The following is a 27,494-nucleotide window of genomic DNA, read 5'->3' on the forward strand; positions in this document are numbered from 1 at the left end:
TTCACGCCACTAATGTGTTGGATGGAAACTTCTATTTTCATTGTCTTTGAGGAACATGAAGTTTTTCACTTGCTGTGGCCCATGCAGTACAAGGAAGTCCCTCAGGCTACTGCTCAAGTGGGTCCACAGTCCTGGATCATCTAGACTTAAGGAACTAAACTCAGCAGCAGCTGTTTCTTGCTCCTCCACCACACTCTTCTCTGATCTACACTTTTCTTCAGGAACGTACATGGTTACATCCATTTGAGATGGAGATATGGATGCTGCAGTAGCTGCCAGGTCACCTGCACTCTGACTAACTGGAAGATCAGGCATCTCCTCACCACTCACATCCTCACTGGGGCGGGAAGGCTCACTGTGAACATTTGTGTTTATATGTCTCAGGAGAGCTCCCTCCCGCTTAGATAGAAAAGCTTCCTTTGCTTTCTTTCTTTTTCTGAATGCTGCCCCAGAGGGGCGTTTTCTTCTTTCATTCATGATTGCTGTTCTGTGCCAGCTAGAGTGGCTCTCATCACTCAGTTGAAGGGGACAAATAAGCAGACTGGTAGCAGGGCCTGAGTGAGGGAAGATATCAGCGTCTTAAGGGCCTAACTGGCTCCTACTACTTCAGTTGACTGCCTGTTCTCCTCATTGAGTTCAGGGAAGCAGCAGACACAGTTTTCTACACTCTGGGTCCTAGCGCACAGCCAGGTTTTCAGCAGAGGTGAAGATGAGAGGGACAGGGCATTAGGCGGAGAGAGGCAAGGGACAAAGCTGTGGAAAAGATGCTTGGCTGGGCCCTGCCAAGGAACAGAGGAGGCAGATTCCCGGTGATGGGAGGGCAGGCAGTAGAGGGAGAGGAGTGGTGAAAAGTGACAGAGCTTCTAACCCCCAGGGCCCCTGGGGAGGGAAGCAAAGCAGGTGGGTGTTAGAAACAAAGACGACAGCCGAGTCCTGAGATGGACATGGAAGAGGGGCTGGGGCCCCACGTGCTGGGAGGCAGCAGGGAGGACATTGGAGGCAGCTGCAGCAGCCAAGGTGCTGAAGGGAGCAAAGTCTGTGACCAGGTGGAGAGGGGTGGAGATGGGGCCATGCAGATCCCCTGCTGCTCCGCTGGCTGCAATTGGTGAGGTGCTCACTGCGGATGGACTGGGAGGGTCTGAGTCAGGGAAGGCTCCAGGCTCTGCAAGTCCCTTATTGACTTATCCTTTCTACAGCACCTTTCACCTGGAGATCCTCACAGGAATCAGTTCACCCCCCTCTGCCCTCCACACATCGAAATGCAGCCACCTTTGGTGTGGAGCACAGCAGCTGTTCAACAGCTTCACTGCAATGTGGCACAACCATGTAGGAAGGAGGTGAAGAACAAAAGCTGGAGGGTGGATTTATTGTAGCCGTGTTTGAGGAAGTCTGTAAGTTTGCCTGAAAGGGGATTGTGTAGGAATCCACCTGATGGGCCAGAGGTGATTCTGGATGTAAGGGAGACCCAGAAAGAGTCTGTTGTTGCTCAGGAAAGTGTTCCCCTAGAGCAAGCCCTAGGTAAAGAGGGTAAGAGCAGAATTTCTGGGAGGGGTGAATTGTTGCATAGAAAAGCCCTTGGGAAAGGAATCCTCATGGAGTCTTTGCAAGCAGTTTACTGCAACTGAAGGGTGTGAAAATGATTTAATCAAGAAAGTTTCAGTTCCTAACAGCCAGAAATTTTCTATTGTGAATGGATCCACTGACTTTCCTGTTGAAAGATCCAGTGTGGATAGCTTTGAGAAGGTCTCAGATGGAGTGAAAGCTGTTAAGAAAGGTATACCGTCCTATAACCAAGTGGCTGTGTTTGGCCAGCTTGTTGGGGAGACAAGGTTGTGGAGAAAGGGATGTCTCCATGCTAGTTCTGTAAGTGAACAGTATGTGGCCCAGGTCAAGATGGGGGCCCTTAACCAAGAGAGCCCGAATTGCAGCCCTCCAGACTGGAGCTCTTGGAGAAAACCCAATCCCAGTTTGACCCCCTGGGGTTTTGGGGTGGCCAAAGGGCATGGGCTGCAGAAACCTTCCCACATGCAGCCTGCTAGTGCTATCGACCACCCCCGACCTAAGGGAGGGCGTGAAACTGGAAGGACCTGGTGTAACTCCTACCAAGGAATGGGAGAGATGCTGGGGCATCCATGGGAACATTGGTGGCTTCGAACTTCCCCAGGTCACTGGGTAAAGTGACCCCGCTCAGTTCGATCTCGAAGGGGGGAGAGATGTGACGAAGTGGGCCTGTTCTTAATGTTTCCTACAAATATTGTGGGGGTGCCTCAGTTTCCCCTATGCAGTTCTTAAGTATCTAGGTGGTGGGGTAAGGGTGTATGATCATTGCAGAGCCCTAGAGGGCAGGTGTGTGCAGGGGTCTGGACACAGAGAATGGCCAACACCCTGTTTCCTGGCAACTGATGGCCTGGGCCCTTCCCCACTGCAAGGTGAAAGCTGAAGGGTTGGAGAACAAAGGAATCAGGTGACCACCTGGCCCGGGAAAGGAACAAAGCCCAGAGGAGGAGGGGCTGGAGGGAGTGTCAGTTTGGGGCTGGCTGGGACATGGAGTGAAGGGCAGACGTGGTTGTCTGGCTCACTGGCCCCAAAATGGACCCAGCTGAGGGGTCCCGTTCTCTGCACCTGCAAGCTCTGTTTTAGACCATGTTCCTGTCGTCTAATAAACCTTCTGTTTTACTGGCTGGCTGAGAGTCACGTCTGACTGCGAAGTTGGGGTGCCGGACCCTCTGGCTTCCTCAGGAGCCCCGCCTGAGCGGACTGGCTGGGGGAAGCGCACGGAGGGGCAGAGGATGCTGAATGCTCCGAGGTCAGACCCAGGAAGGTGGAAGCTGTGTGAGCTGTGTGTCCTGAAGACAGGCTGCTCACAGAAAGGCAACTGCCCCAGAGTCCTGACTGGCTTCATGGGGAGCAGTTCCAGAGCATCGCCCAGGGACTCCGTGACAGTGAGACTCCAGAGCTTCACCCCCCGAGAATAACACCAGGGTATCTGCACCCGCCACCAACACTAGTTTAGAGGGCAGAGAGCCCACTATGGCATCACCAACCCTACTTCCTGCAGCACCCGAGCTCCCCTTGGTCACCCATCTGAGATCAGGCTATGCCTAGTACTGTTGACCTTGCAAGTTCAGAGCACATACTTAGCTCACTGCCTTCTTTTCTTATACTGCTAGCAACACAATTATTCATTTAAAAATAACTCCACAGACATGTCAGCTGCTGCATCGTCAACCGTGGAGTGGAACTGGGACGCACCGTCAAGCCACGTGGCTGCTCAGTTCAGCAACCCAGGGTGCTTACGAAGCGTTTGAAATGGGTCTGTGCCCAACTCACAGCTCCACACCCCTCAAGCTGGCGGGGATGTGCGATGCCCTGGATACCCAAACCCACAGCCACTTCCCAGACTTGCAGGTGACCCCGTCTTTAGAATGGGGGAAGGCACGCTGGCCTGTGGACAGAACAGCAGCCTGGAGTGATATGGGCAGGAGCCCCCTGCATTATATAACGCCAACTGCTCACTGGCTGGTAAATGTCAGGAGGGGAACCGAGCTGTTCTTTCGCTGTGTGCAGAATGAATACTGCAGTCCAAGCGCCTACCCTCTGCTCCCCCAGCTCAGAGAGTCTCTCCAGAGGCCCCCAGTGCCAGAACATGGGACAAGACTGGGGAGGACAAAGGGGGCATCTGGCAGGGAAACGGAGCAAGGCTCAGAGGGAGAGGGAGGGAATGTCAGATGGAAGGCCGGGCGGATGAAGGAAGCAGGAGAAAACAGAAGCCTCTCCCAGAGAGAACTGGGCGTGAGATGTGCCCACTTCATGTCCTTGTGCCTCCCAACAGCAGTGTGAAGCGGAGGGCATGCCACGGTACCTTTCATGGTGGGGGTCGTGCGGGGGACCTTCTTCCTCTGTCTGGGAGACATGGACAGTCCCGGCTGCAAAGAGAGGGAAGGCCAGGTCACAACAGGATACTGCACGGCACGAGAGCAACCAGGGCCGGAGGCGCCAGTGGCTGCATTGGTAGCTGGCTGGGGAGTGGGGCTGGCATCCAGCAGGCACAGAACAGGGCACATGCCCCCCCCCCCCCGCCCTCCACAGCACAGCTCCCAGGGTGCTTTTGGTCAAGATGCAGCAATGCCTGCTGGGACCTGCCCACATTCTCATGTTCAGCCTCGGAGGGGGGCACAGGGAGAGGGGTGTGCGAGCAGTGAGGTCTCACCACCTGGATCCCAATGGAGCAATGACCGGCTGGCAGCCCTGCTATAGCTAAGGGGCCCCAGACATCGGCTGATTACAATAACTCAAGTGCAGCGCTGGTATCCCGTACGTCCCCCTCCTCCATCCCCAAGGGCACCCCCAGACACACCACAACCCACTGCACACAGAAGTCCACATGCAGTCTCACTCCCCTTCATGCCCCTTTGGAAGAGCTCTGGTGAGGGAGCCTGTGGAGTGGCTAGCAGGGCTGGGGGCTGCCTGCAGTTAGGACTGGGGGCTGATGGGGGTACGTCCTGGGTGTGGCTCATTTCACCGTCACAGCTGGGGTACGGGGGACTGGTTACAGATTTCATAGAAATCCTTCCTGGAGCTCAGGGAGAACCGAGATTCCTTCCCGACACCCGTGCACGCAGTCTGTCTGCTTCCACAACCCTCACCCATCCCCAGCCCCCACTTGCCCACCCCTCACCCCCAGAGAGCCTCTCCCACCCACCCCACATGCCCATTTCCCCACAGCTAGGCACGTGCACATTCACACACCACACGCAGACTCCCACACTTCCTTTACCCCTGCCCCTGCTCCCGCACACAGTCTCTCCTGCCTGCTAGCTCAGGTCTGGAGTCGCCTGGGGGAGCTGGGTCCTGGGAGCAGCCCAATGGCCTCTCCTCGTCTGCACTCCCTACGCCACTGTTCTCCAAGAATGGCAGCCTCGTGGCCCGCTGGGCCCAGGGATCAGGCTAGGCTGACCCGACTGACAGAACCGCTCTGCCCTGCTGCTCTGGGCTGACCAGGAACGTGAGACTCAGGCATGATCCTGCTAGGAAATGCAAGGCATGCAGAGTCCTACCGTGCAGGGCTCCCCTGATGGGCGCCCGTGTGCAGGACTGCCAGCCCCTTCCAAACCACCAGAGGAGGATCCATGAGACAAGGAGGCACCTACCTTCAGCAATGGGTTGGGGAGCCGGTCCTCGTCAATTTCTGTGGGGCAGAGGGGGCACGTGGAAATGGGGAGAAAAAGAATGGGGGGTGGGAGAGAAAAGGAGCAACAGGTTAATAGAGAGAAGACTCCAGGAGCTGGTCACACCCAGGTGGATGCTCAGGGGAAGGTCCAGCCCTGGGGATCTTCAGCAGCTGCTTTATAACACACTGCATTCAAACCACTAACCCCCTCCCCGCTGACCGTAGGAATCCTTTGCATTTCCATACTGTCCTCAGCTGGGGATCTCAAAATGCTGCAGAAATATGGATTAACTTCATCGCAGCACCCCAGTGAGAGAGGGGGCAGGTCAGGGGGCTCAGCCCTGGTCTACAAAGGGGGAAACAGCTGGGCTATTTGCTCAGACACTCTTTCTGCCCCATCAAGCAGCCAGAGGCTGGGCCCGACTGACACGCCCCTCATGTGTCATTCCCACCACCGCAAAGTGGGTGCCAAACACCACCCAGTCAGCACGGGAGCACTTTTTGCCCACTTAGAATTATAGAATCGTAGAAGATTAGGGTTGGAAGAGCCCTCAGGAGATATCTAGTCCAACCCCCTGCTCAAGGCAGGACCAACCCCCAACTAAATCATCCCAGCCAGGGCTTTGTCAAGCCTGACCTTAAAAACCTCTAAGGAAGGAGATTCCACCACCTCCCTAGATAACCCATTCCAGTGTTTCACCACCCTCCTAGTGAAATAGTGTTTCCTAATATCCAACCTAGACCTCCCCCACTGCAACTTGAGACCATTGCTCCTCGTTCTGCCGCCTGCCGCCACTGAGAACTGGGCAGGGCAGCAGCAGGTCAGTCCCTGGCCAGGAGTCTCACTTTATTGCTGGTGAAATGCATTGGCTCAGTCCCAGGGAGCATGCTGGCTCCTAGCGCCCAGCAATGGAGTCTTTGTGCCAGGGCACCACAGCCCATGCTGGTGTGGGACACATGGCACAGCAGACCTCACGCTGCCGGACTCACCCTGAAGCAGCTTCACTTGCTGACGATTTGCCGCAGTGTGGCTGAGATCGGGATCAGGCCCAGCCCGCTCACTTTGTTCCCAGGTTTCCCTGGAGAGGTGGGTTTTGCCTGTAGAGCCGAGTCCCTGCTGGGCAGCCTGGGTGAGTAGCCCCCTCTCCTCCCAGGCACAGGGGCAGGGTGGGGACAGGATGAGCCTCCCAGAGCATGTGTGTGTGTGGGGGGGGCCCTCTCTTTGCACAGAGTGCCTATGGAATGGGTGTATTTGTGGGTGGTCGTCTGTGTGGGGTGTATACAGAGTGTGTGGGGAGAGTGTCACGGAGTGTGGGGGAGTCCGGCGGACTGCTCCCCTCTTTCTGGGATTCACTGTAACTCTCAGCCAGCCAGGATAACGGAAGGTTTATTGGACAATAGGAACACAGTCTAAAACAGAGCTTGGGGTACAACCAGAACCCCTCAGTCAAGTCCTTCTGGGGGGCAGGGAGCTTAGACTCCAGCCCTGGGGTTCCCTGCGTTCCACCACCCAGCACCAAACTGAAAACAACCCCCCCCCCACCCCCCAGCAGGCTCTCTCCTGCAGCCTTTGTCCAGTTTCCCGGGCAGAGGAGTTACCTCCTCCCTCCCCCTCCCCCTCCTGGCTCAGGTTACAGGCTCTCAGGTCTCCCATCCCCAGTGAAACTCCCCTGCCACGTTCCCAGGTCAACACTCCCCCCTCCCTGCTGGGTCACAGAGAGCACAGCAGGGGAGGGTGTACATGTGTGAGATTCCATGGGCTCTCTGCCTGTGTCTCTCCACCTCCCACCAGGACTGAGCTGGGATGCTGTCGCCATGACAATTTCTGCTCCAACAGACTAAAAAAATCCCCTGGTTTTAAAACACTTTCCCACTCAGCAATGGGTACCCAACCAGTAGCATCTCGGTTGCCTGGGAAACAAAACAGAGTGTTGCATTTACACTGGCTTCAGATCCAGGCAAGACGGCACAGCTTAGGGATGCAAGGTCAGGGAGCTGGGGGGAAATGGCTGGTGCCTTTCTCTGTGTGATTGATGAGAGGCTTTCACAGAATCACAGAATATCAGGGTTGGAAGAGACCTCAGGAGATCATCTAGTCCAACCCCCTGCTCAAAGCAGGAGCAATCCCCATTTTTTGCCCCAGATCAACTTAACAGCCCCCTCAAGGATTGAACTCACAACCCTGGGTTTAGCAGGCCAATGCTCAAGTTTATCGACATTTACTGATAAAAATCTAATTCTGCCAAGCCTATCTAAAGGTATGTTTTGGGTTTGATACAAACATCAAGTGACATGTAACGGATGGATGGGGGGAGGGGCGCCAGAACAAGGTTCTAACTGACTATGTTGCAGGTTTGTACTGCCATACAGGAAATGCAGCTCAGACAACAATTGTACCCTATACTCTAGGTTGAAGGGGGATAGTTGTGTTGTAGAGCAGATACTTGTTAAACCCACCCCCAAATAAAGTGTAGATGACCATGAAAAACAAACCAAAAACAAAGGCACTTACAGGCACTCTGACATCATCATAGAAACTCCACACCAGAGCCCACCTCATGGTACGGCCTTGACAGAATTCAGTGTGGGTAACTTTAGGAACCCCCTTTGGGTGCCTTCATGCAATCTAGCTGGGTGTGAGGCTACACCTACTGTTGTGCTGAGTAATAACAACACCTGGAGGGGTTTGCTGCTTGTCACTAGCAAAGCATTGTGTGAGACAGCCCAGGCTGGAGAGTTAAGGGGGCACAGTGGTACTCCAGTTCCAGGTTGAACCCCAGGGAACCCCCCACCCCTGCCCCGCAACTTTGTGTCATCTGCAGACTTGATCAGTATGCTCTCTATAGCTACAACCAGGTCATTAATAAAGATGTTAAACAACACCAGACCCAGAACAGATCCTGTGGAACCCCACTTGAGACCTCCCTCTAATCTGACATCATAGTTACTCTTTGTTTGTGGTTGTTCGACTAATTATATATCCACTCAATGGTAGTTCTGTTGAGCCTGCATTTCTCCAGCTTACTTCTCAGAATGTCATGAGGGGCTTTGTCCAAAGCCTTGCTGAAGTCCAGGTGTGATCTATCAAACCAGTTACTCTGTCAAAGAAGGAAACCATGCTGGTTTGGCATGATTTGTTTTGGGTAAATCCATGCTGGCTGCTAGAGATTACCCCTTTTCAGAGTAACAGCCGTGTTAGTCTGTATTCGCAAAAAGAAAAGGAGTACTTGTGGCACCTTAGAGACTAACCAATTTATTTGAGCATGAGCTTTCGTGAGCTACAGCTCACTTCATCGGATGCATACCGTGGAAACTGCAGCAGACTTTATATACACACAGAGATCATAAAACAATACCTCCCCCCACCCCACTGTCCTGCTGGTAATAGCTTATCTAAAGTGATCATCAAGTTGGGCCATTTCCAGCACAAATCCAGGTTTTCTCACCCCCCCAACCCCCATACACACACAAACTCACTCTCCTGCTGGCAATAGCTCATCCAAACTGTCTGACAGCCCCGCAACCTGAAGCAAATACTCACCAACAACCACATACCACACAACAGAACCACTAACCCAGGAACTTATCCTTGCAACAAAGCCCGTTGCCAACTGTGCCCACATATCTATTCAGGGGACACCATCACAGGGCCTAATAACATCAGCCACACTATCAGAGGCTCGTTCACCTGCACATCCACCAATGTGATATATGCCATCATGTGCCAGCAATGCCCCTCTGCCATTTACGTTGGTCAAACTGGACAGTCTCTACGTAAAAGAATAAATGGACACAAATCAGATGTCAAGAATTATAACATTCATAAACCAGTCGGAGAACACTTCAATCTCTCTGGTCACGCAATCACAGACATGAAGGTCGCTATCTTAAAACAAAAAAACTTCAAATCCGGACTCCAGCGAGAAACTGCTGAATTGGAATTCATTTGCAAATTGGATACTATTAATTTAGGCTTAAATAGAGACTGGGAGTGGCTAAGTCATTATGCAAGGTAGCCTATTTCCCCTTGTTTTTTCCTAACCTCTCCCCCCCCCCCCCCGGACATTCTGGTTAAACTTGGATTTAAACTTGGAGAGTGGTCAGTTTGGATGAGCTATTGCCAGCAGGAGAGTGAGTTTGTGTGTGTATGGGGGTGGGGGGGGGGGTGAGAAAACCTGGATTTGTGCTGGAAATGGCCCACCTTGATTATCATGCACATTGTAGGGAGAGTGGTCACTTTGGATGAGCTATTACCAGCAGGATAGTGAGTTTGTGTGTGGGTTTTTTGGAGGGGGGTGAGGGGGTGAGAGAACCTGGATTTGTGCAGGAAATGGCCCACCTTGATTATCATGCACATTGTGTAGAGAGTTGTCACTTTGGATGGGCTATTACCAGCAGGAGAGTGAGTTTGTGTGTGGGGGGGGTGGAGGGTGAGAAAACCTGGATTTGTGCTGGAAATGGCCCATCTTGATGATCACTTTAGATAAGCTATTACCAGCAGGACAGTGGGGTGGGAGGAGGTATTGTTTCATATTCTCTGTGTGTATATAAAGTCTGCTGCAGTTTCCACGGTATGCATCCGATGAAGTGAGCTGTAGCTCACGAAAGCTCATGCTCAAATAAATTGGTTAGTCTCTAAGGTGCCACAAGTACTCCTTTTCTTTTAGAGATTACCCCTTCATCATCCAGGTATTTGCAAATTGAATGTTTTATACATAGGGCCCTACCAAATTCACAGTCCATTTTGGTCAATTTCACAGTCATAGGATTTGAAAAATCATAAATGTCATGATTTAAACCTGAAATTTCAGAGTGTTATAACTGTAGGAGTCCTGACCCAAGAAGGAGTTGTGGGGTGGTCGCAAAGTTAATGTAAGGGGGTCGCGGTGCTGCTACCCTTACTTCTGCGCTGCTGCTGGCGGCGGCGCTGCCTTCAGAGCTGGGCAGCTGGAAAGCGATGGCTGCTGGTCGAGAGCCCAGCTCTGAAGGCAGAGCCGCCGCCAGCAGCAGCACAGAAGGATGGCATAGCACGGTATTGCCACCCTCACTTCTGCACTGCTGGCCCCGGGGCGCTCCCTTCAGAGCTGGGCACCTGGCCAACAACCAGATCTCTCCAGCCACCCAGCTCTGAAAGGCAGCGCATAGATAAGGGGGGCAATACCACAATCCCCCTAAAATAACCTTGCAACCCCCCTGCAATTCCCTTTTGAGTCAGGCCCCCCCCCAGTTTGAGAAATGCTGGTCTCCCCCGTGAAATCTGTATAGTATAGGATAAAAGCACACAAAAGACCAGATTTCACCAGGGGAGACCAGATTTCACGGTCCGTGATGCATTTTTCATGGCTGTAAATTGGTAGGACTTTATTTATACATTGCTGTAGTAGCTTCCCAGGTAAAATGTCAGACTGACTGGTCTATAGTTCCCTGGTTCCTCCTTTCCCCCCTTTTAAAGATGGGCCCTAGGTTAGCCCTTCTCCAGTCATCTGGGACCTCTCCTGTCATCCATGAGTTTGTAAATATTATTGCCAGTGGCTTCAGCTAATTCCTTCAGTACCCTGGGCTGAATAGCATCTGGTCCTGCTGATTTGAATTCCTTCAAACTAGTCAGAAGATCTCGGATTTGTTCTTTCCTTATCCTGATCTGCACCCCTTCCTCTTTATTGTCCATGGTAACTTTGTTAGTTGTTTGGTCGCATGTTACTTGGGCACTTGCCCAGAAGGCCATGTGAAATCACCCTCAATGAACTGTTGTTTGGAGCAGTGCTGGGGATTCTGGGATTAAGACAACTGAGTGCAGTCTGGGATGTAACAGCAAGTCCATTACTGTAAGGGAATCCTAAACGGTATTATACTGTTCAGCCACTAGGCAGTGCTGTGTGTAACCTAACTTATTTAGCCTAACCTCAGCCATACATCCCGGATCATTGAATAGACTAATAGTGCACATATCTGGTTGTGTATCTTGCTCAGAAGGAAGCTCTGTGACCAGACCATGTCTGGTACAGGAGCATGACATGGCATCAGAAATAAACTAAGAACAGAAACAGAAGGGAAACAGCAACAAAAGTTGGAAACAGAAGGAACAAAGCAACAAAGCTTGCAGGATCTCATCAAAGTGCCACTCTTCAATGCCCCAGAGAACTTCAGCTTTGACAAACCTTCAGAATGGACAGACTGAACACAAGATTTTGCAAGATTTTGCATTGCTGCCAAGTTCCACAGTGAACCTGAAGATATTCAGGTATTTTCTTTGTTTATGCTATTGGGCAGCAGGCAAATCCTTTGACTTTACTGAAGACAGTCACAAAGATGACTATGAAATGGTTCTGGCTATGTTTGATGCATATTTTATACCTCAGAGAAATGTGGTTTATGAAAGAGAATGTTTTCATCAGAGAAAATGCTGAATGTTTTATAAAAGCTCTCTCCTTTATAAAAGATCGGGTTAACACATCTTTCACAGAAGCTACAGACTTAACCCACATTAGCCATAATTGAACAGAGAGGCTGAGATAAACTGTATAGGCAGCCAACAAAATCCTACAGCAGGAAGATCCATTCCTTGCTCTTATGAGTTACAGATCAACACCAGTAGTGGCTACTGGATATAGTCCATCACAACTCCTGATGGGAAGACAGCTCAGAACTATTGTTCCAACTTTGGAACAGAAACTATCTCGAAAGTGGCCAGACATGAAAACAGTAGCCAAATTGGATAAAAAGGCAAAAAGACCCTAAAAACACTTTTACAACAGCTGTCACTCAGAAAACACCTGGGTCTAGAACCTGGTGACTGTGTTTGTGTCAAATTGGATGCAGAAAAAGGATGGATAGGTCCAGCTATTGTAAAGAAAAAGAATTCATCGCCCAGATCATATGTGATTGAGACCAACAGTGGAGAGTTCAACAGAAACCATCGACATATACAGTTTGTTCTTCAGAAAGATCAACAGAGCAAACCCTACAGATGGCGGATACAGAAGAAGAAAACACAAGGATTCCAAACTGAACATAGCCAATCATTGCAATTAATGGACAGCCAGATGAGCAAGCTGTTATGTGTTTGGGTCATGTAATTAGAAAATCACTATGATTCAGAGGCATTTAACAGACTAATACATGCTGAGCTTCAAAGATAGCGTGATAGCGTAAACTTTGTAAATGGCAGGAATGTAGAACTTAAAGGGGGAGATGTAATGGAATGCACAACCCATCCTGAAGGACGACCCATCACTCTCACAAATCTTGGGAGACAGGCCAGTCCTTGCCTACAGACAGCCCCCCAACCTGAAGCAAATACTCACCAACAACCACATACCACACAACAGAACCACTAATCCAGGAACCTATCCTTGCAACAAAGCCCGTTGCCAGCTGTGCCCACATATCTATTCAGGGGACACCATCACAGGGCCTAATAACATCAGCCACACTATCAGAGGCTCGTTCACCTGCACATCTACCAATGTGATATATGCCATCATGTGCCAGCAATGCCCCTCTGCCATGTACATTGGTTAAACTGGACAGTCTCTACGTAAAAGAATAAATGGGCACAAATCAGATGTCAAGAATTATAACATTCATAAACCAGTCGGAGAACACTTCAATCTCTCTGGTCACGCAATCACAGACATGAAAGTTGCGATATTACAACAGAAAAACTTCAAATTCAGACTCCAGCGAGAGACTGCTGAATTGGAATTCATTTGCAAATTGGATACAATTAACTTAGGCTTGAATGGAGACTGGGAGTGGCTAAGTCATTATGCAAGGTAACCTATTTCCCCTTGTTTTCTCCTACTCCCCCCCCCCCAGATGTTCTTGTTAAACCCTGGATTTGTGCTGGAAATGGCCCGCCTTGATTATCATACACATTGTAAGGAGAGTGATCACTTTAGATAAGCTATTACCAGCAGGAGAGTGGGGTGGGGTGGGGGGGAGAAAACCTTTTGAAGTGATAAACACCCATTTTTCATGGTCTGTGTGTATAAAAACATCCTCACTGTATTTTCCACTTTAATTATGCATCCGATGAAGTGAGCTGTAGCTCACGAAAGCTCATGCTCAAATCAATTGGTTAGTCTCTAAGGTGCCACAAGTCCTCCTTTTCTTTTTGCGAATACAGACTAACACGGCTGCTACTCTGAAACCTGTATTATACAGTTCAGCCACTAGGTGGCAATGTGTAACACATACCTTAGTTAAGTTAACCTCTGTCATACCTGGCAAAGTATTAAAGGATCTTACAGTGCTCCCATCTAGTGTGTATCTTGCTCAGAAGGAAGCTCTGGGACCAACCCGTGTCTCTCCAGGAGCACGCCAATTGCCACACGTGTGCCTGCTGAGTGTGAAGGCACTGGCTTGTGCTAATAACCGTCAAGATAACGACAGTGAGGTAAAGTACAATGGATGTAACTCTCTCGTAAAGACAGGGCTTAGCCAGCCGCTATAGAGAACACAATTCCCTCAGCAGCAGCTAACCCAGTCTTAGCTGGGAGTGGCTAAGTCATTATGCAAGGTAGCCTGTTTCCTCTTGTTTTTTCCTACCCCCTCCCCCCGTGATGTTCTGGTTTAACTTGGATTTAAACTTGAAGAGTGGTCAGTTTGGATGAGCTATTACCAGCAGGAGAGTGAGTTTGTGTGTGTATGGGGGTGGGGGGGATGTGAGAAAACCTGGATTTGTGCAGGAAATAGCCCAACTTGATTGTCATGCACATTGTGGAAAGAGTTGTCACTTTGGATGGGCTATCACCAGCAGGAGAGTGAATTTGTGTGGGGGGGTGGAGGGTGAGAAAACCTGGATTTGTGCTGGAAATGGCCCACCTGATGATCACTTTAGATAAGCTATTACCAGCAGGACAGTGGGGTGGGAGGAGGTATTGTTTCATATTCTCTGTGTATATATAAAGTCTGCTGCAGTTTCCACGGTATGCATCCGATGAAGTGAGCTGTAGCTCACGAAAGCTTATGCTCTAATAAATTGGTTAGTCTCTAAGGTGCCACAAGTACTCCTTTTCTTTTTGTAATAAGAAGCTGTCACCTAAGATGGTCCCAGGCTCCCCCATTGACTCCCCAGACTCCCCCATTGACACACCAAAAGAAGACCCAGTGCACATAGTTTCATAATAGGATGGTCCTGCTTCTTTTAAATGTCATTAGTAGGCTTCAGAGTCAACACCCATTGAGATGAATGGGGGTGGTTCACTCCTCTTACAGCCACTGCTCCAGTCTGTGCACACTCAAGTGAATATCACTGCATTTGTTACACTCGCTGATAACTGACTGCACTGGTGCTGTGCTCAGGTTGCATCAGCTGAGGATCTGGCCCTTAGTATATTTTTAATGAAAACTGAGATTCTGGAGAACAAGGAGGCAATCATCACAGAAAGAGACTGGCACAATGGTGGCTCACACAGCTCAATGCAAGAGTCCTGTGGATGCCACTCCCTCTCTTTACAGTTGTGTGGCAGGTTGCAAGGATGCCTGAGCCCTGCAGAACCCGTGAATTGGATCACGGAAGGCAGCAAGGGCCTGGTGTGGCTCTGGCTATGCTAAATCTCCCATCGTTAACATTTCGTTCCTGCTGTCACTTTCCATCTCTCCGAGACGGAGAGTTTACCCTGGCTGATGGAGCGTGTCTGCCAGCTCCTTTCATGGTAAGAGACAGAGCGTGGAGCCTTCTCCCTGCAATCTGGCTGCAGGGAGAATACCTGCATTGTGTGCATCAGAGGGTATCATGGCTGCAAAGGGGTTAGCAGGAAAGACAGACCAATTACAGCACAAATGAGCTTGGTCCACCTGCCAGTTCCTCTCAGCTCCATGCATTCAATTCATTTTTGTTTGCATAGACTTCATTTGTGCAGCTCTAGGAATCTCGCTGGCTCTGGCATTTTTTAACGGGCCGAACCAAACCCCCAGATCCAAATGCCACGGGCTTTTGGGATGTTTGAAACCTGGATCCAAATCAATGGCTCCAGCCCCAGTGAGGGACTTGGCATTTGAAAATCTGTCTGCCGCTGGTCCATAGCTGCTTTCCCTTCATCTGCAAGGGGGTTCTGCTCAGCCCCTTGGAGAGTGAGGGAGTGAGTGGCCGCAGCATTGCAAGCTCATTCATATTTGATCGCCCAGGAGTGTTTTTAAAAGACTGCAGCCCTCTGTGGGTCTCAGCAGCGTGTCACAGCTCATTTGTCAGTGGAGTGGAGGGAGCTGGGGCCTTAGTCAGAACAGCAGCTAAATCCTGCCAGCAGTGCTGCTCCCAGAAAGAGGCGAGGCCTTTCCTGGCCCCTAGAGGCGCAGAGCAGAGCATTGCACTGGGAGGGATTGCAACCCAAATCCAAGCAACAGCTGCCATTTTAATGGAACGCATGAGTGTGAGAGTGACCCTGGCTGTTCTGTGTTAGGAATTAGCAAGCAGTGACTCCTTCCCTAGAGCTGGGCACAAAAAGCAAGCCAAAGGGAGTCGTACTAGCTTGGCCTACAACAGAAAACACTCTCACCTGAACCAACTAACATGAAGGGAGACCAGCTAATGGTTTGCACGTATCAGAAGGCAGGAAGCTATCCAGCAGGGACAGGCCCAGGGAGGTGAGGAGGGGTGAGCACTAGGAACGGTGGCACCAAGTTCTGAAAAGAAAAATCTAGGAGAGATAATTGGAAAATGGGCTTTTTGGGGGGCAGAAAATTTCAACTTTTTGGTGGGAAACAAAGTATTTCAATTTGGAAATGCCTCATGAGATCTGCAGTCTGAGTGCTCCAAACTCCCATTCCCCTCTGTAGGCCAGGCCCTGGTCAGACAGCAGCTCCCAGCTGGTGAGGGGAGGCAGTTGCATTATGAAGTCCTTGTGTATCTTGGGAGACATAGTCCAGCCCAGCTCATAGAGGAGAATGGGGAGATGAGGAAACAAACCACAGCTCCCATGAGGCACTACAGCAGGCTCTCTGAATTGAAATATTTGTTTTCAGGTGTTTGTTTTTTTGACAAAAAATGTGGTTTCCCTCTGAAAGCAGACTCTTTGGTCTGCTATTATTTAGTCAAAAATCCAATTTTCCATCAAAAATAATTTGATGGAATTAAAACCAGCTGGAAAATTTATGGCAGGCATCCAGGAAACACTGTAACAATGCAATCTCTATAGAGCTGGATGAATAACGGATTTTTTCATTCACTGGCTGAACCAAAAAATCAGAATTTCTGTTTGGCTTGTGCTGATCCGAAACAGAAAATGTTCAGGTTTCTTTTGTTTTCGGGTGATTTTTCCTCTTTTGTTTTGCTTTTTAAATTACTCTAGCTACATTCTGAAACAGAACATCCTTTCGAAAGTAAAAGTCAAAATGTTTCATTTTGAAAGTGTAAAAAGTTTCAATTTAAAAAAAAATATTTTTTTTAACAGCAGAAATTATTTGCTGAATTCCGCCTGAATTCATGAATAGCTTCAGTCAACCTAAAACTGATTTTTTTGTTGAATAAACTATTGCAGGGGTGGCCAAAGTGTGACTGGGAGACGGGGGAGCTTGGGACCTCTGCCTTGCAGCGGGGTCGGGTGGTAAGGGTTTCTGCCCAGCAGGGAGTGGGGTCTCAGGGCTTCTGTGCAGAAGGGAGGGGAGTCTTGGGGCATCAGCCCTGCAGGAGTCATCTACCAGGGCTAGGGGCTTCAGCAGGAGCAGGGCTGAAGCCCCAACCCATGGCTTCCAGAAGATGTGCCCCAGCTCTTGAACTTCTGAAGATTGTAGTATGTACCTCGGCGGGCCAGTAAGTTTGGCCACCCCTGAACTATTGTCTGAAAAAGTTCACCCAGCTCTGGTTCTGTGTTGTTAGTGGGAGTCACCAGGTCATGCTATTACATACAGTCTTACAAGTTCTTTTCCCAGTGAGTGAGCAGCATCCAGCCTTCGAAGAAATGCTCTATTGTGGTTAGCTTTGCAATATAGTTTCTTTGGGGGAGCTGTTGCAAACCACTGAGAGTTTGCTCCTTGCCCGACTCTTTCTAGCTAGAACCAATTCAGGGGCAGGGTTACTCCATGGGCACCAGGAATTTAATAAATGTTTCTTTCCAGAAAGCAGCTTGGAGTGTCACTAATGAGCCTTTTGCTTGTTGGTCACTGCTTTGAATCCCAGTGTAGCTGGACTTAGAACTAGCAAGTCAATCACGCCAAAAGGCTCCAGAACAGCGTTTCTGACCAGCTCCCTGCTCCAGGACAGTGCTAGTCATTTCTCCTTCGGAGCAGGGAGCTGGGACTGGGGGCTCCAGCGCTCTTTTTTTAGGACTCAAGCACTGTCTGAAATTTGTTCCCCTCCAGCTAGGCAGCCCTGACATGCAGTACTGGATTTACCACCATGGTGCTGGGCCCACAGTCCAAAGGGGCCCTGGCCTGGCCTGCTCTTCTCTGCCCCCCGCTGTCTCCTGTGGGGGCAGAAGCTTGATGCTGCTGGCTCCTGTTGCAGCAGGACAGGCTCTGCCAGCAGCCAAGCTCCTCCCCTGCTTCTCCTAGCATGCTGCATTCCCTCCCCTCCCCATCTCCCAGCCACCGATCAGCTGTTTGCCTGCAGGAGGGAGGGGGAAGAGCAGAGCCTCAGCATGCTGGCTGCTCTGGGGTGGGGTGGGGTGGGGGGGGGGGGTGGGACCTTGGAGATGGGGCTGGAATCGGGGCTACCCCCTCCAGCCCCTGCCGTGAGCACCCCCATGACCCCAGCCCACATCCCCAGTCCCAACTCCTGCACCCCCTCACACCTCCCCAACCCCCTGCCCAACTTCTGCACCCCCCTCACACCTCCCCAGCCTCCGTCCTGACTCCTGCACCCCCCACACATACCCCACCCTGAGCACCAAACGGGAGCTCCTGCACCCCCCTCCCATTCCCACTTGCACCCCTCGCACCAAACAGGAGCTTCCCCAGGTAAGCGCTCCACACCCCAACCTCCTGCCCCAACCTTGAGCCCCCACCCTCACCCTAGCTCCTGGCCAGACCCCGCACTCCAACATTGTTTTACATTTTTTTGTATAAAGCGCTCTTATCCAAAGCTCTTTAGAATAGTTAGCTAACGGCACAAACAATATTTGGAAAGATCATTAAGTGTCCGTCGAGACCCTCTGCGATTTTTAAGTGGTCTGTGGAAAAATAAGTTAGACTACAAGAACAATCAAGGTACCTCACTTTATTTTCATTTACTTACTATTACTTATAGGAGGAGGATGAAGAAAAAAAGAATGAAAAACGGGGGCAGGGGGAGATAAGAGAGAATGTTCTTTTTGTTGGCGGGGTCCCAAGGAGGGGCCCCAAAAATGAAGCTGAGCACAGGGCCAGGGGGGCCCCACTAACTCTAAATCCACCACTGGCTGTCACGTCATATGGGCTGGGGATACTGTGCCGACTGATCCCCCCAGTCTCCAACCTACCTGGGTAGCAGTACAACAGACATGGCCCTGCCCGCTAGCTCCTCTCCACTCCCTAGCCCACCCACCACTTGCTTCCCCCCCCACTGCTTAAAAATGATTGTTTGCCCCTTCCCCTCCGCTCAGGGTTTTCTGGCGGCCCTGTTGCCAGGTATCCAGTTTTAGACTGAAAACTCCAGTAGAAAATGGGACCTGAGTGTCCGGTTAGCAGTGCTGAGTGGAAACTAAAAGTCCGGTTATAGGAGTAACCACATTAGCCTCCTCTCCCCCCACTCCCAACACCCACCCCAGAGGGCTGGAAGAAAGCCTGTCCTGCTGCTGCAGGAGGGGGCAGCTCCGTGCAGAGAGAGACGAAGAGACTGGGCTAGAACCAGGTAGGTACCCGCTTTATGTGGGCAGGGGTGGGAGGGGGATCCTGTTTACACCGTCCCTAGCCCTGCTGCGCTTGCAGTTTACCCATGGCCCCCCCCTTGCTCCGGGAACCAACCCTAGCTCCCACCCCACTGTGCTTTTGCCCCCGGCCCCTTTTACAATCATTCCCCACAAATATGTTTGGCACTGGGCCCACAAAAAGTTAATCCGGCCCTGCTGACATGAAATGAGTTTGTCGAATCTCCATTCCAACTTCTACACTACCACCGTGCTGCATGCGAGACAGTGAACTGCTGGGGCCAGGGACTGTCCCACACCTGTCTGTACAGTGCCCTGTGTGACCGGACCCTGTTCTCAGCTGGGGCCTCTAATGAGAGCTCCAGCAGGAGGGGCCAAACCTGCCTTACTCGTGATGACTGTGGTAGAGTTGACAGCACCGTAACCATGGGGGGAGGTATGGGGGGGGGAAGTCCCTGGATCAAAACAAAACAAAATAAAATACATGATTTTGCAGACAGGCTCATGAGCTGTAAACTTAGAATATCAGGGTTGGAAGGGACCTCAGGAGATCATCTAGTCCAACCCTCTGCTCAAAGCAGGACCAAGCCCCAATTTTTTCCCCAGATCCCTAAATGGCCCCCTCAAGGATTAAGCTCACAACCCTGGGTTTAGCAGACCAATGCTCAAACCACTGAGCTATCCCTCCATACAGCCACCACAACCATCTGACCACATGCAGGTCACAAAACGCCTTAACACAAGCCCCTTCCAAATCAGTGGCCTGGTATCAAAGATGCTGATCACCTTCCTCCCCCTCGAGTCAACAAGAACTGGGAAGTCGGAAGTAAGAACAATCAGGCCACGTATTTCAGAGCCTCAATATGGGATTCAGGACCCGACTGTGGGGTCCACATTGGAAATCACTGTCGTTGGTCTCTGCAGTGCTGTCCGAGTCCTGCTGCTTTTTACCCACTTGCATGGCTCATGCCAACCTCTCTGCTAACTTGCTCCCCATGTCTGGTGCACACAATCATCCCATGCCCAGAGGAAACACCCCCCAACCCCCCACCTGACAGGCCCTGGGCGCAGCCTGCATGGGCCAGGCGTGCGGCTGGGAGGGAAGCACAGTGAAAAACAGAACAGAAGAGCGAGGGAGAGAGCTGGAGAGAGAAGGAGGGAGAGGGAGAAGGTGATGAGGGAAGCTGGAAAGATTCAAGGAGGGGGAGGGTAGCACAGTAGCCAGCCACATCCCTGCCCCCCAACCCAGAGGCTGGGAGCCCCATGGCTGCTGTCAGAGTCTACACATCACGTTGCAGGTCAGATGCAGCCCTTGCAAGCAGAGGGAAGGCGGCCACCTTGACATCTCCCTAGACAGACAGAGAGACAGACAAACAGATCCCAGGGACACGTAGTTCAACCAGGCAGCTGCTGCCTGGTGCGGGGAGAAGCTGCCAAGGACTCCTGGGATGGGACAGCACAGGCCAGGCCTCTCCGATGCCAGAGGCAGCTGTTTCCAAGGGAGACGGAAGATGGATGGGGTGAGGCAGGGGGCTGAGCTCCCTGGGACTCTGTGACTGCTCCAGCCCTGGGAGCAGAGCAGGAAGCGCAGCCTGGACTGGAGCAAGGTGGTGCTGGTTGGGGTGGGGAAGCAGCCAGGAGGGAAAGTGAGGGGGAGATCCCCCTCTGATGAGGGAGCAAGTCTCCCCTCCCCCTGAGTCTGGGGGTATGCGCTGCGCGGCAGTACGAGAGCAGTGGTGCCTAAAAATTCACCACTGGCGCACGGCCAGAACCCAGGACTGCTTTTCTGTACATCAGGCCCTTAACCATGATCCTTTGCCCAGGCCCACTGGCTGGCCAGGGGCTGCGCCCCTCATTAACGGGGAGCAGGTTTTGGAGCCGTAGGGGAGGGAGTGGGGTTGGTGTGCCTGGAGAGGCCCCTGGCATAAGGGCCTGGACTCTGCAAGTTCCACCCAGACGCAGGGCCAGGCCTGAGAAAGGAAACCGTTTTCCCCGGGTCTCCGGAAGAGAGACTGATTCCTGCAAATCATCTGCTGGCTACAGGTCTCACCTGGGGATGACTGGTCGCTGCTCAGAACCAGGGTGGCGGGAGTTGGCCGGCGCCTCCGGATCTAGACAGAGAGAGGGGACAAAAATAATCTCTACATATCAGAGGAGACAAAGCAATACAATACGGCAGCACCCCAGAGACTGACCCAACACGCGGTGTCAGCCTGCCACTGCCCGGGTGCAGCAAGCTGCTTGCAACTGGCCACTGCGTTGTCTCATCCATCAGAGGCACTGCTGTGCACAGCAGGCCTGATCCCACCCTCCCCCTATATCCAAGGCGAGGGCGGGGTGGGCAGCACATTGCTGAGAGCAGAGTTTAGCCTGGTGCTGCCTGTCTGTAGGTACTTACTGCACCCTAGCCATGTGTCTCTTGTACAACAGCTGCAGGTGGGCTGATATTTAGCACAGCATTAATTAGAGATGCCTCAAACCCCCAAATCTGCATCTGGGGGAGGATTTCATACAACCATAAAGTTGCAAGGAGGTGGGAGTTCGCTCTGGGATTCTGGTTCTGTATCACCTCCCAGCTGAGGATCCCAAAGCACCGTACAAATATAAATGACTCCTCCCCTGGGCAGGTAGAGAAAGAATGTTGTCACCACTTTATAGATGGGGAAACTGAGGCATGAGAGAGGCCCATGGTCACACATAAAATTGATGGCAAACATGAGTATAGAATCCAGGTCTCCTGTCTTGAACCACAAGCCCAGTCTCACTCCTCCGTTAGTGTATCTAACATGGCAACATGCAGCAATATTGACTAGAGCTGTCCAAAAATTTCCATTAATATTTTTGGATGGAAAATGGCTTTTGGACCAAATGGAAATTTTCAAAAAATAATTTCCATTTCCATTGAAAATGGGTTTTTGTCAAAAATACAAAACCCCAAAAGCTGAGATATTTTGGTTTAAATCTGTTTTTTTTTCCAGTTTTTCACCAGAAACAAAACTGTTTTTCAAAGGAAAATTGCAGCAGAATGGCTAAACTTTTCACGGGGGGAAATGATTGCCCAACCAGCTCTGCTATTCCCTTATGTAACACGGGCTTTGTCTGTGTTTACAGAGCTGCAGGACTTACTGAAGAAACTACCTACACCCACGGGAGAGCTTCTCTCATCAGTGTAGGTACTCCACCTCCGTGAGAGGCTTGTTGCTATGTTGACAGGAGAAGCCCTTCTGTTGACTGCACTGTCTGCACCAGGAGCTAGGACAGTGTAACCGTGTCACTCAAGGCTCCTGACGGACACAATGATACCAACATATGCTTGTAGTGTAGACCAGGGTACAGACAATGAAGGACAACGTCTCTTTAAGAAAAAGCTGCAAAAAGTGACGAGGGAGCCATACATTATTTATAACTGATACAATCATTGCATCAGCCCGGGGCAGCAAGCTTGCAGATCCATTGGATTACTGAAATAATGAGGTAGTGGCGCCCAGTGGATAGTGCTGCACCTGGTCTGCTCGGTGACCTTGGGAAAGTCAACTTCCTTGCTCTGTGCCTCAGTGTCCCCATCTGTAAAACAGGGATAATGATCCTGACCTCCCTGTAAAGCGCTTTGCGATCTACTGATGAAAAGCGCTAGACATGAGCTAGGGATTTCTACTTTCTAGAGTTTAGGATCTATAGTGTTACTCTTTTGAACATCTGGCCCACTTCTCTTGGCGTCTAAATGGGAGCTGAGGTCTTTTAAAAATCTGGCTCAGGAGGCAACACTGGATAGGAGGAAGGCTGGACTTGTAGGCAGGTTGTTGGGACTGTGGTAATGAGGGCTCAATTCCCAGCTCTGCCACAGCGTCCTGGTGTGACCTTGAGTTAATCACATAATCCCTCCCTTCTCTCCTCCTCTGGCATGCCTGCTAGGTTGTGAGCTCTTGGGGCAGGTGATGTGTTTGGACAGTACCCGGCACTTGGGTGTGATGGGAGTGCAAACAGGAATGAGTCTTGAGAGGATGTAGCTGGAGGCAAGGGTGTAAATCAGCAGAGCTCCAGCAAAGGAGCTGCTCCCTGACGCCTCTCTATAGTGCCATAAGTTTCTCCATGGCTGGGTGGCTTGGAGCCTAGGCAGCTTCCAGCAAGCTCAGCAGGATGCAGATGTCCTTTAAAATCAATGCCTTAAACAGTTCCTGGCAAACATGGAAAATATTGACTATAATAAGGTGCGTGGGCTAAATTATACCCAGTGCTGATAAACACTTGGCAATGACTGGGCTGTTTTGTGGTCCTGTTTAGCTCCACTCTTCCTCCTCCAACGAGGCTGCCTCTTATTAATAGCGCTCTTCATTGCCAGAGCACTTCAACAAGGGTAATTAATTAATCATTTAATCCGAGCGCTTGCTGTGTTCAACGCACGGTACAGCCATTAACCACCAGGGCACATTTAACAAAGTGATCACACCAAAGCTGGGCACTGCCCATTGCTCAGTACAGAGAGTGGAGCCCACCTGTGCTGTTTGATCATTTACATTTGTTTAGTTTGGGTGACAGGTGGCTGGATGGAGATGCATCAAGAGTGAAGCCTGACTAGCCAGGGGGCGGGGTCCCATGACAGCTGGGGGAGGCAGCTGACCAAGATAGAATTATAGCCTTGTACTTAAGGTGTTGTATTGAGACTCAGAAATTCTGGGTGCAATTCCTGGCTCTGCCACAGGTGCTTTGTGTGACCCTGGGGAAATCCCTTAGCCTTGGTCTACACTACGAGTTTAGGTCAAATTTAGCAGTGTTAGATCGATTTAACCCTGCACCCGTCCCCATGACGAAGCCATTTTTGTCGACTTAAAGGGCTCTTAAAATCGATTTCTGTACTCCTCCCCGACGAGGGGATTAGCGCTGAAATCGACATCGCCGGGTCGAATTTGGGGTAGTGTGGACGCAATTCAACAGTATTGGCCTCCGGGAGCTATCCCAGAGTGCTCCATTGTGACCACTCTGGACAGCACTTTCAACTCAGATGCACTAGCCAGGTACATAGGAAAAGCACCAGGAACTTTTGATTTTCATTTTCTATTTGGCCAGCATGGCGAGGTCATCAGCACAGGTGACCATGCAGTCCCAGAATCACAAAAGAGCTCCAGCATGGACCGAACGGGAGGTACGGGATCTGATCGCTGTATGGGGAGAGGAATCCGTGCTGGCAGAACTCCGTTCCAAAAGACAAAATGCCAAAATATTTGAAAAAATCTCCAAGGGCATGAAGGACAGAGGCTATAACAGGGACCCGCAGCAGTGCCACATGAAAATTAAGGAGCTCAGGCAAGGCTACCAAAACACCAAAGAGGAAAACGGCCGCTCTGGGTCAGACCCCCAGACATGCAGCTTTTCTGTGATGAGCTGCATGCCATTCTAGGTGGTGCCCCTACCACTACCCCGCCCCTGTACGTGGACTCCTGTGTGAAAGTAGAATGAATTATATTGAAATTATAATTCATTAAAGAAATGCTGCTTGAAAGGTTTGTTGAAATATAGTTGTCAGGAAGAGAAACATTAAGGAGTGTGAGACAATGGGTCCTCAAACTAATTAATTTAGCGCTCCTACTGAGCTAGGAGATTGGTAAACTTTAGTATGCTAATAAGATATGTATGTATATTTGTCAGATTCTGCTTCCTTTTGTCTCCTATGTTAAATTGGCTTTGGCTTATCTGTATAAATAAGTTAGCTTGAGCTTTTGCAGGGAGCTCACATATATCTGGGTGCATTGGCAAAGCGCTTTGCTAATAAACAGAGTGGTCTGACAAATTCAGTGAGTCTTGCATCTGACTTTGACACCTGCAAGGAAGTAGTCTCACGCAACAGGGATGAGGATTTTGGGGACGAGGTAGATGATGATGAGGAGGATGAAACCGTTCTCCCCGACAGCCAGGAACTGTTTATCACCCTGGAGCCAATACCCTCCCAAGGCGGCTCCCAGAGCTTGAAGGTGGAGAAGGCACCTCTGGTGAGTGTACCTTTGTAAATATAATACATGGTTTAAAAGCAAGCGTGTTTAATGATTAATTTGCCCTGAAGACTTGGGATACATTCATGGCCAGTACAGCTACTGGAAAAGTCTGTTAACATGTCTGGGGATGGAGTGGAAATCCTCCAGGGACATCTCAGTGAAGCTCTCCTGGAGGTACTCCCAAAGCCTTTGCAAAAGGTTTCTGGAGAGGGCAGCCTTATTCCATCCTCCATGGTAGGACACTTTACCACCCCAGGCCAGTAGTACGTAGTCTGGAATCATTGCATAACAAAGCATGGCAGCGCATGATCCCGGTGTTTGCTGGCATTCAAGCAACATCCGTTCTTTATCTCTCTGTGTTATCCTCAGGAGAGTGATATCATTCATGGTCACCTGGTTGAAATAGGGGAATTTTATTAAGGGGACGTTCAGAGGCAGCCGTTCCTGCTGGGCTGTTTGCCTGTGGCTGAAAAGAAATAATTCTCGCTGTTAGTCATGCGGTGGGGGGAGGGGTGCAGCGATCATCCCACAGAATTGGGTCGGCGGGTGGGGGGAACTTTGTACCAAAAGCACATGTGCTATGTAATGTTAACAGCTTGGTTCACTGTGAAAGAGTCTACCCATTGTTCTCTAAAATGTGTCTTTTTAAATACTACTCTCCCTTTTTTTCCTCCCGCAGCGCCAAATCATAGAATCATAGAATATCAGGGTTGGAAGGGACCTCAGGAGGTCATCTAGTCCAACCCCCTGCTCAAAAGCAGGACCAATCCCCAATTAAATCATCCCAGCCAGGGCTTTGTCAAGCCTGACCTTAAAAACTTCTAAGGAAGGAGATTCCACCACCTCCCTAGGCAACGCATTCCAGTGTTTCACCACCCTCCTAGTGAAAAAGTTTTTCCTAATATCCAACCTAAACCTCCCCCACTGCAACTTGAGACCATTACTCCTTGTCCTGTCCTCTTTTACCACTGAGAATAGTCTAGAACCATCCTCTCTGGAACCACCTCTCAGGTAGTTGAAAGCAGCTATCAAATCCCCCCTCATTCTTCTCTTCTGCAGACTAAACAATCCCAGTTCCCTCAGCCTGTCCTCATAAGTCATGTGTTCCAGACCCCTAATCATTTTTGTTGCCCTTCGCTGGACTCTTTCCAATTTATCCACATCCTTCTTGTAGTGTTGGGCCCAAAACTGGACACAGTACTCCAGATGAGGCCTCACCAATGTTGAATAGAGGGGAACGATCACGTCCCTCGATCTGCTCGCTATGCCCCTACTTATACATCCCAAAATGCCATTGGCCTTCTTGGCAACAAGGGCACACTGCTGGCTCATATCCAGCTTCTCGTCCACTGTCACCCCAGGTCCTTTTCCGCAGAACTGCTGCCTAGCCATTCGGTCCCTAGTCTGTAGCTGTGCAATGTTTCAACGCTCCCCCTAACATCTCCATCCCAGAGGCTAGCGCAGATAAGGTGGAAAAAAGGCACTCGCAATGAAATGTTCTCTGAGCTCCTGCAGTCCTCCTGCACTGAAAGAGCTCAGCAGAACGCGTGGAGGTAAGCAATGTCAGAGTCCAGGAAAGCACAAAATGAATGTGAGGAGAGGAGGGACACGCGAGAGGAGAGGAGGGACAAGCGAGAGGAGAGGTGGCGTCAGCGTGATGAGAGGAGGCAGGAGGCAATGCTGAGGCTAGTGGAGGATCAAACTGATATGCTCCGGCATATGGTTGAGCTGCAGGAAAGGCAGCAGGAGCACAGACCCACTGCAGCCCCTGTGTAACCAACCGCCCTCCTCCCCAAGTTCCATAGCCTCCTCACCCAGACACCCAAGAACACGGGGGGGCGGAGGGGCCCTCTGGGCTCCCAACCACTCCACCCCAGAGGACTGCCCGAGCAACAGAAGGCTGACATTCAATAAGTTTTGAAGTGCAGTATGGCCTTGTCCTTCCCTCCTTCCTTCCTCCACCACCCCACCCGGTGCTTCCCTCCTCCCGCACCCCTCCCAGGCTACCTTGGCAGTTATCCCCCTATTTGTGTGATGAATTAATAAAGAGTGCATGAATTTGAAACAACAATGACTTTATTGCCTCTGCAAGTGGTAATCGAAGGTGGGAGGGCGGTTGGCCTACAGGGAAGTAAAGTGAACCAAAGGGCGGGGGTTTTCATCAAGGAGAAATAAACAGAACTGTCTCACCGTAGTCTGGCCAGTCATGAAATTGGTTTTCAAAGCTTCTCTGATGTGCACCGCGCCCTGCTGTGCTCTTCTAACCTCCCTGGTGTCTGGCTGCACATAACCAGCAGCCAGGCAATTTGCCTCAACCTTCCACCCCGCCATAAATGTCTCCCCCTTACTCTCACAGATATTGCGGAGCGCACAGCAAGCAGTAATAACAGTGGGAATATTGGTTTCGCTGAGGTCCAACCAAGTCAGTAAACTGGGCCAGCGCCCTTTTAAATGTCCAAATGCACATTCTACCACCAGTCTGCACTTGCTCAGCCTGTACTTGAACAGCTCCTGACTACTGTCCAGGGTGCCTGTGTACGGCTTCATGAGCCA

The 27,494-nt window shown here is 50.7% G+C and overlaps 1 protein-coding gene across 2 annotated transcripts in view; it reads right to left on the reverse strand.

Annotated features, from left to right (window-relative positions):
• Positions 1-27,494, reverse strand: part of PPP1R1A (protein phosphatase 1 regulatory inhibitor subunit 1A) — an 83,034-nt gene that overhangs the window by 17,688 nt on the left and 37,852 nt on the right. For both annotated transcript variants that reach the window (XM_084610393.1, XM_084610392.1), the window contains exons 2-4: positions 21,005-21,065; positions 5,151-5,188; positions 3,863-3,926 (exon numbers count right to left, since the gene is read on the reverse strand). In XM_084610393.1, the coding sequence (XP_084466519.1) occupies positions 3,863-3,926; positions 5,151-5,188; positions 21,005-21,065 (163 nt within the window). The remainder of the gene's footprint in view (positions 1-3,862; positions 3,927-5,150; positions 5,189-21,004; positions 21,066-27,494) is intronic.

The sequence above is a fragment of the Lepidochelys olivacea genome, assembly GCF_965140295.1.
Source record: "Lepidochelys olivacea isolate rLepOli2 genome assembly, chromosome: 20".
Taxonomy (NCBI): domain Eukaryota; kingdom Metazoa; phylum Chordata; order Testudines; family Cheloniidae; genus Lepidochelys; species Lepidochelys olivacea.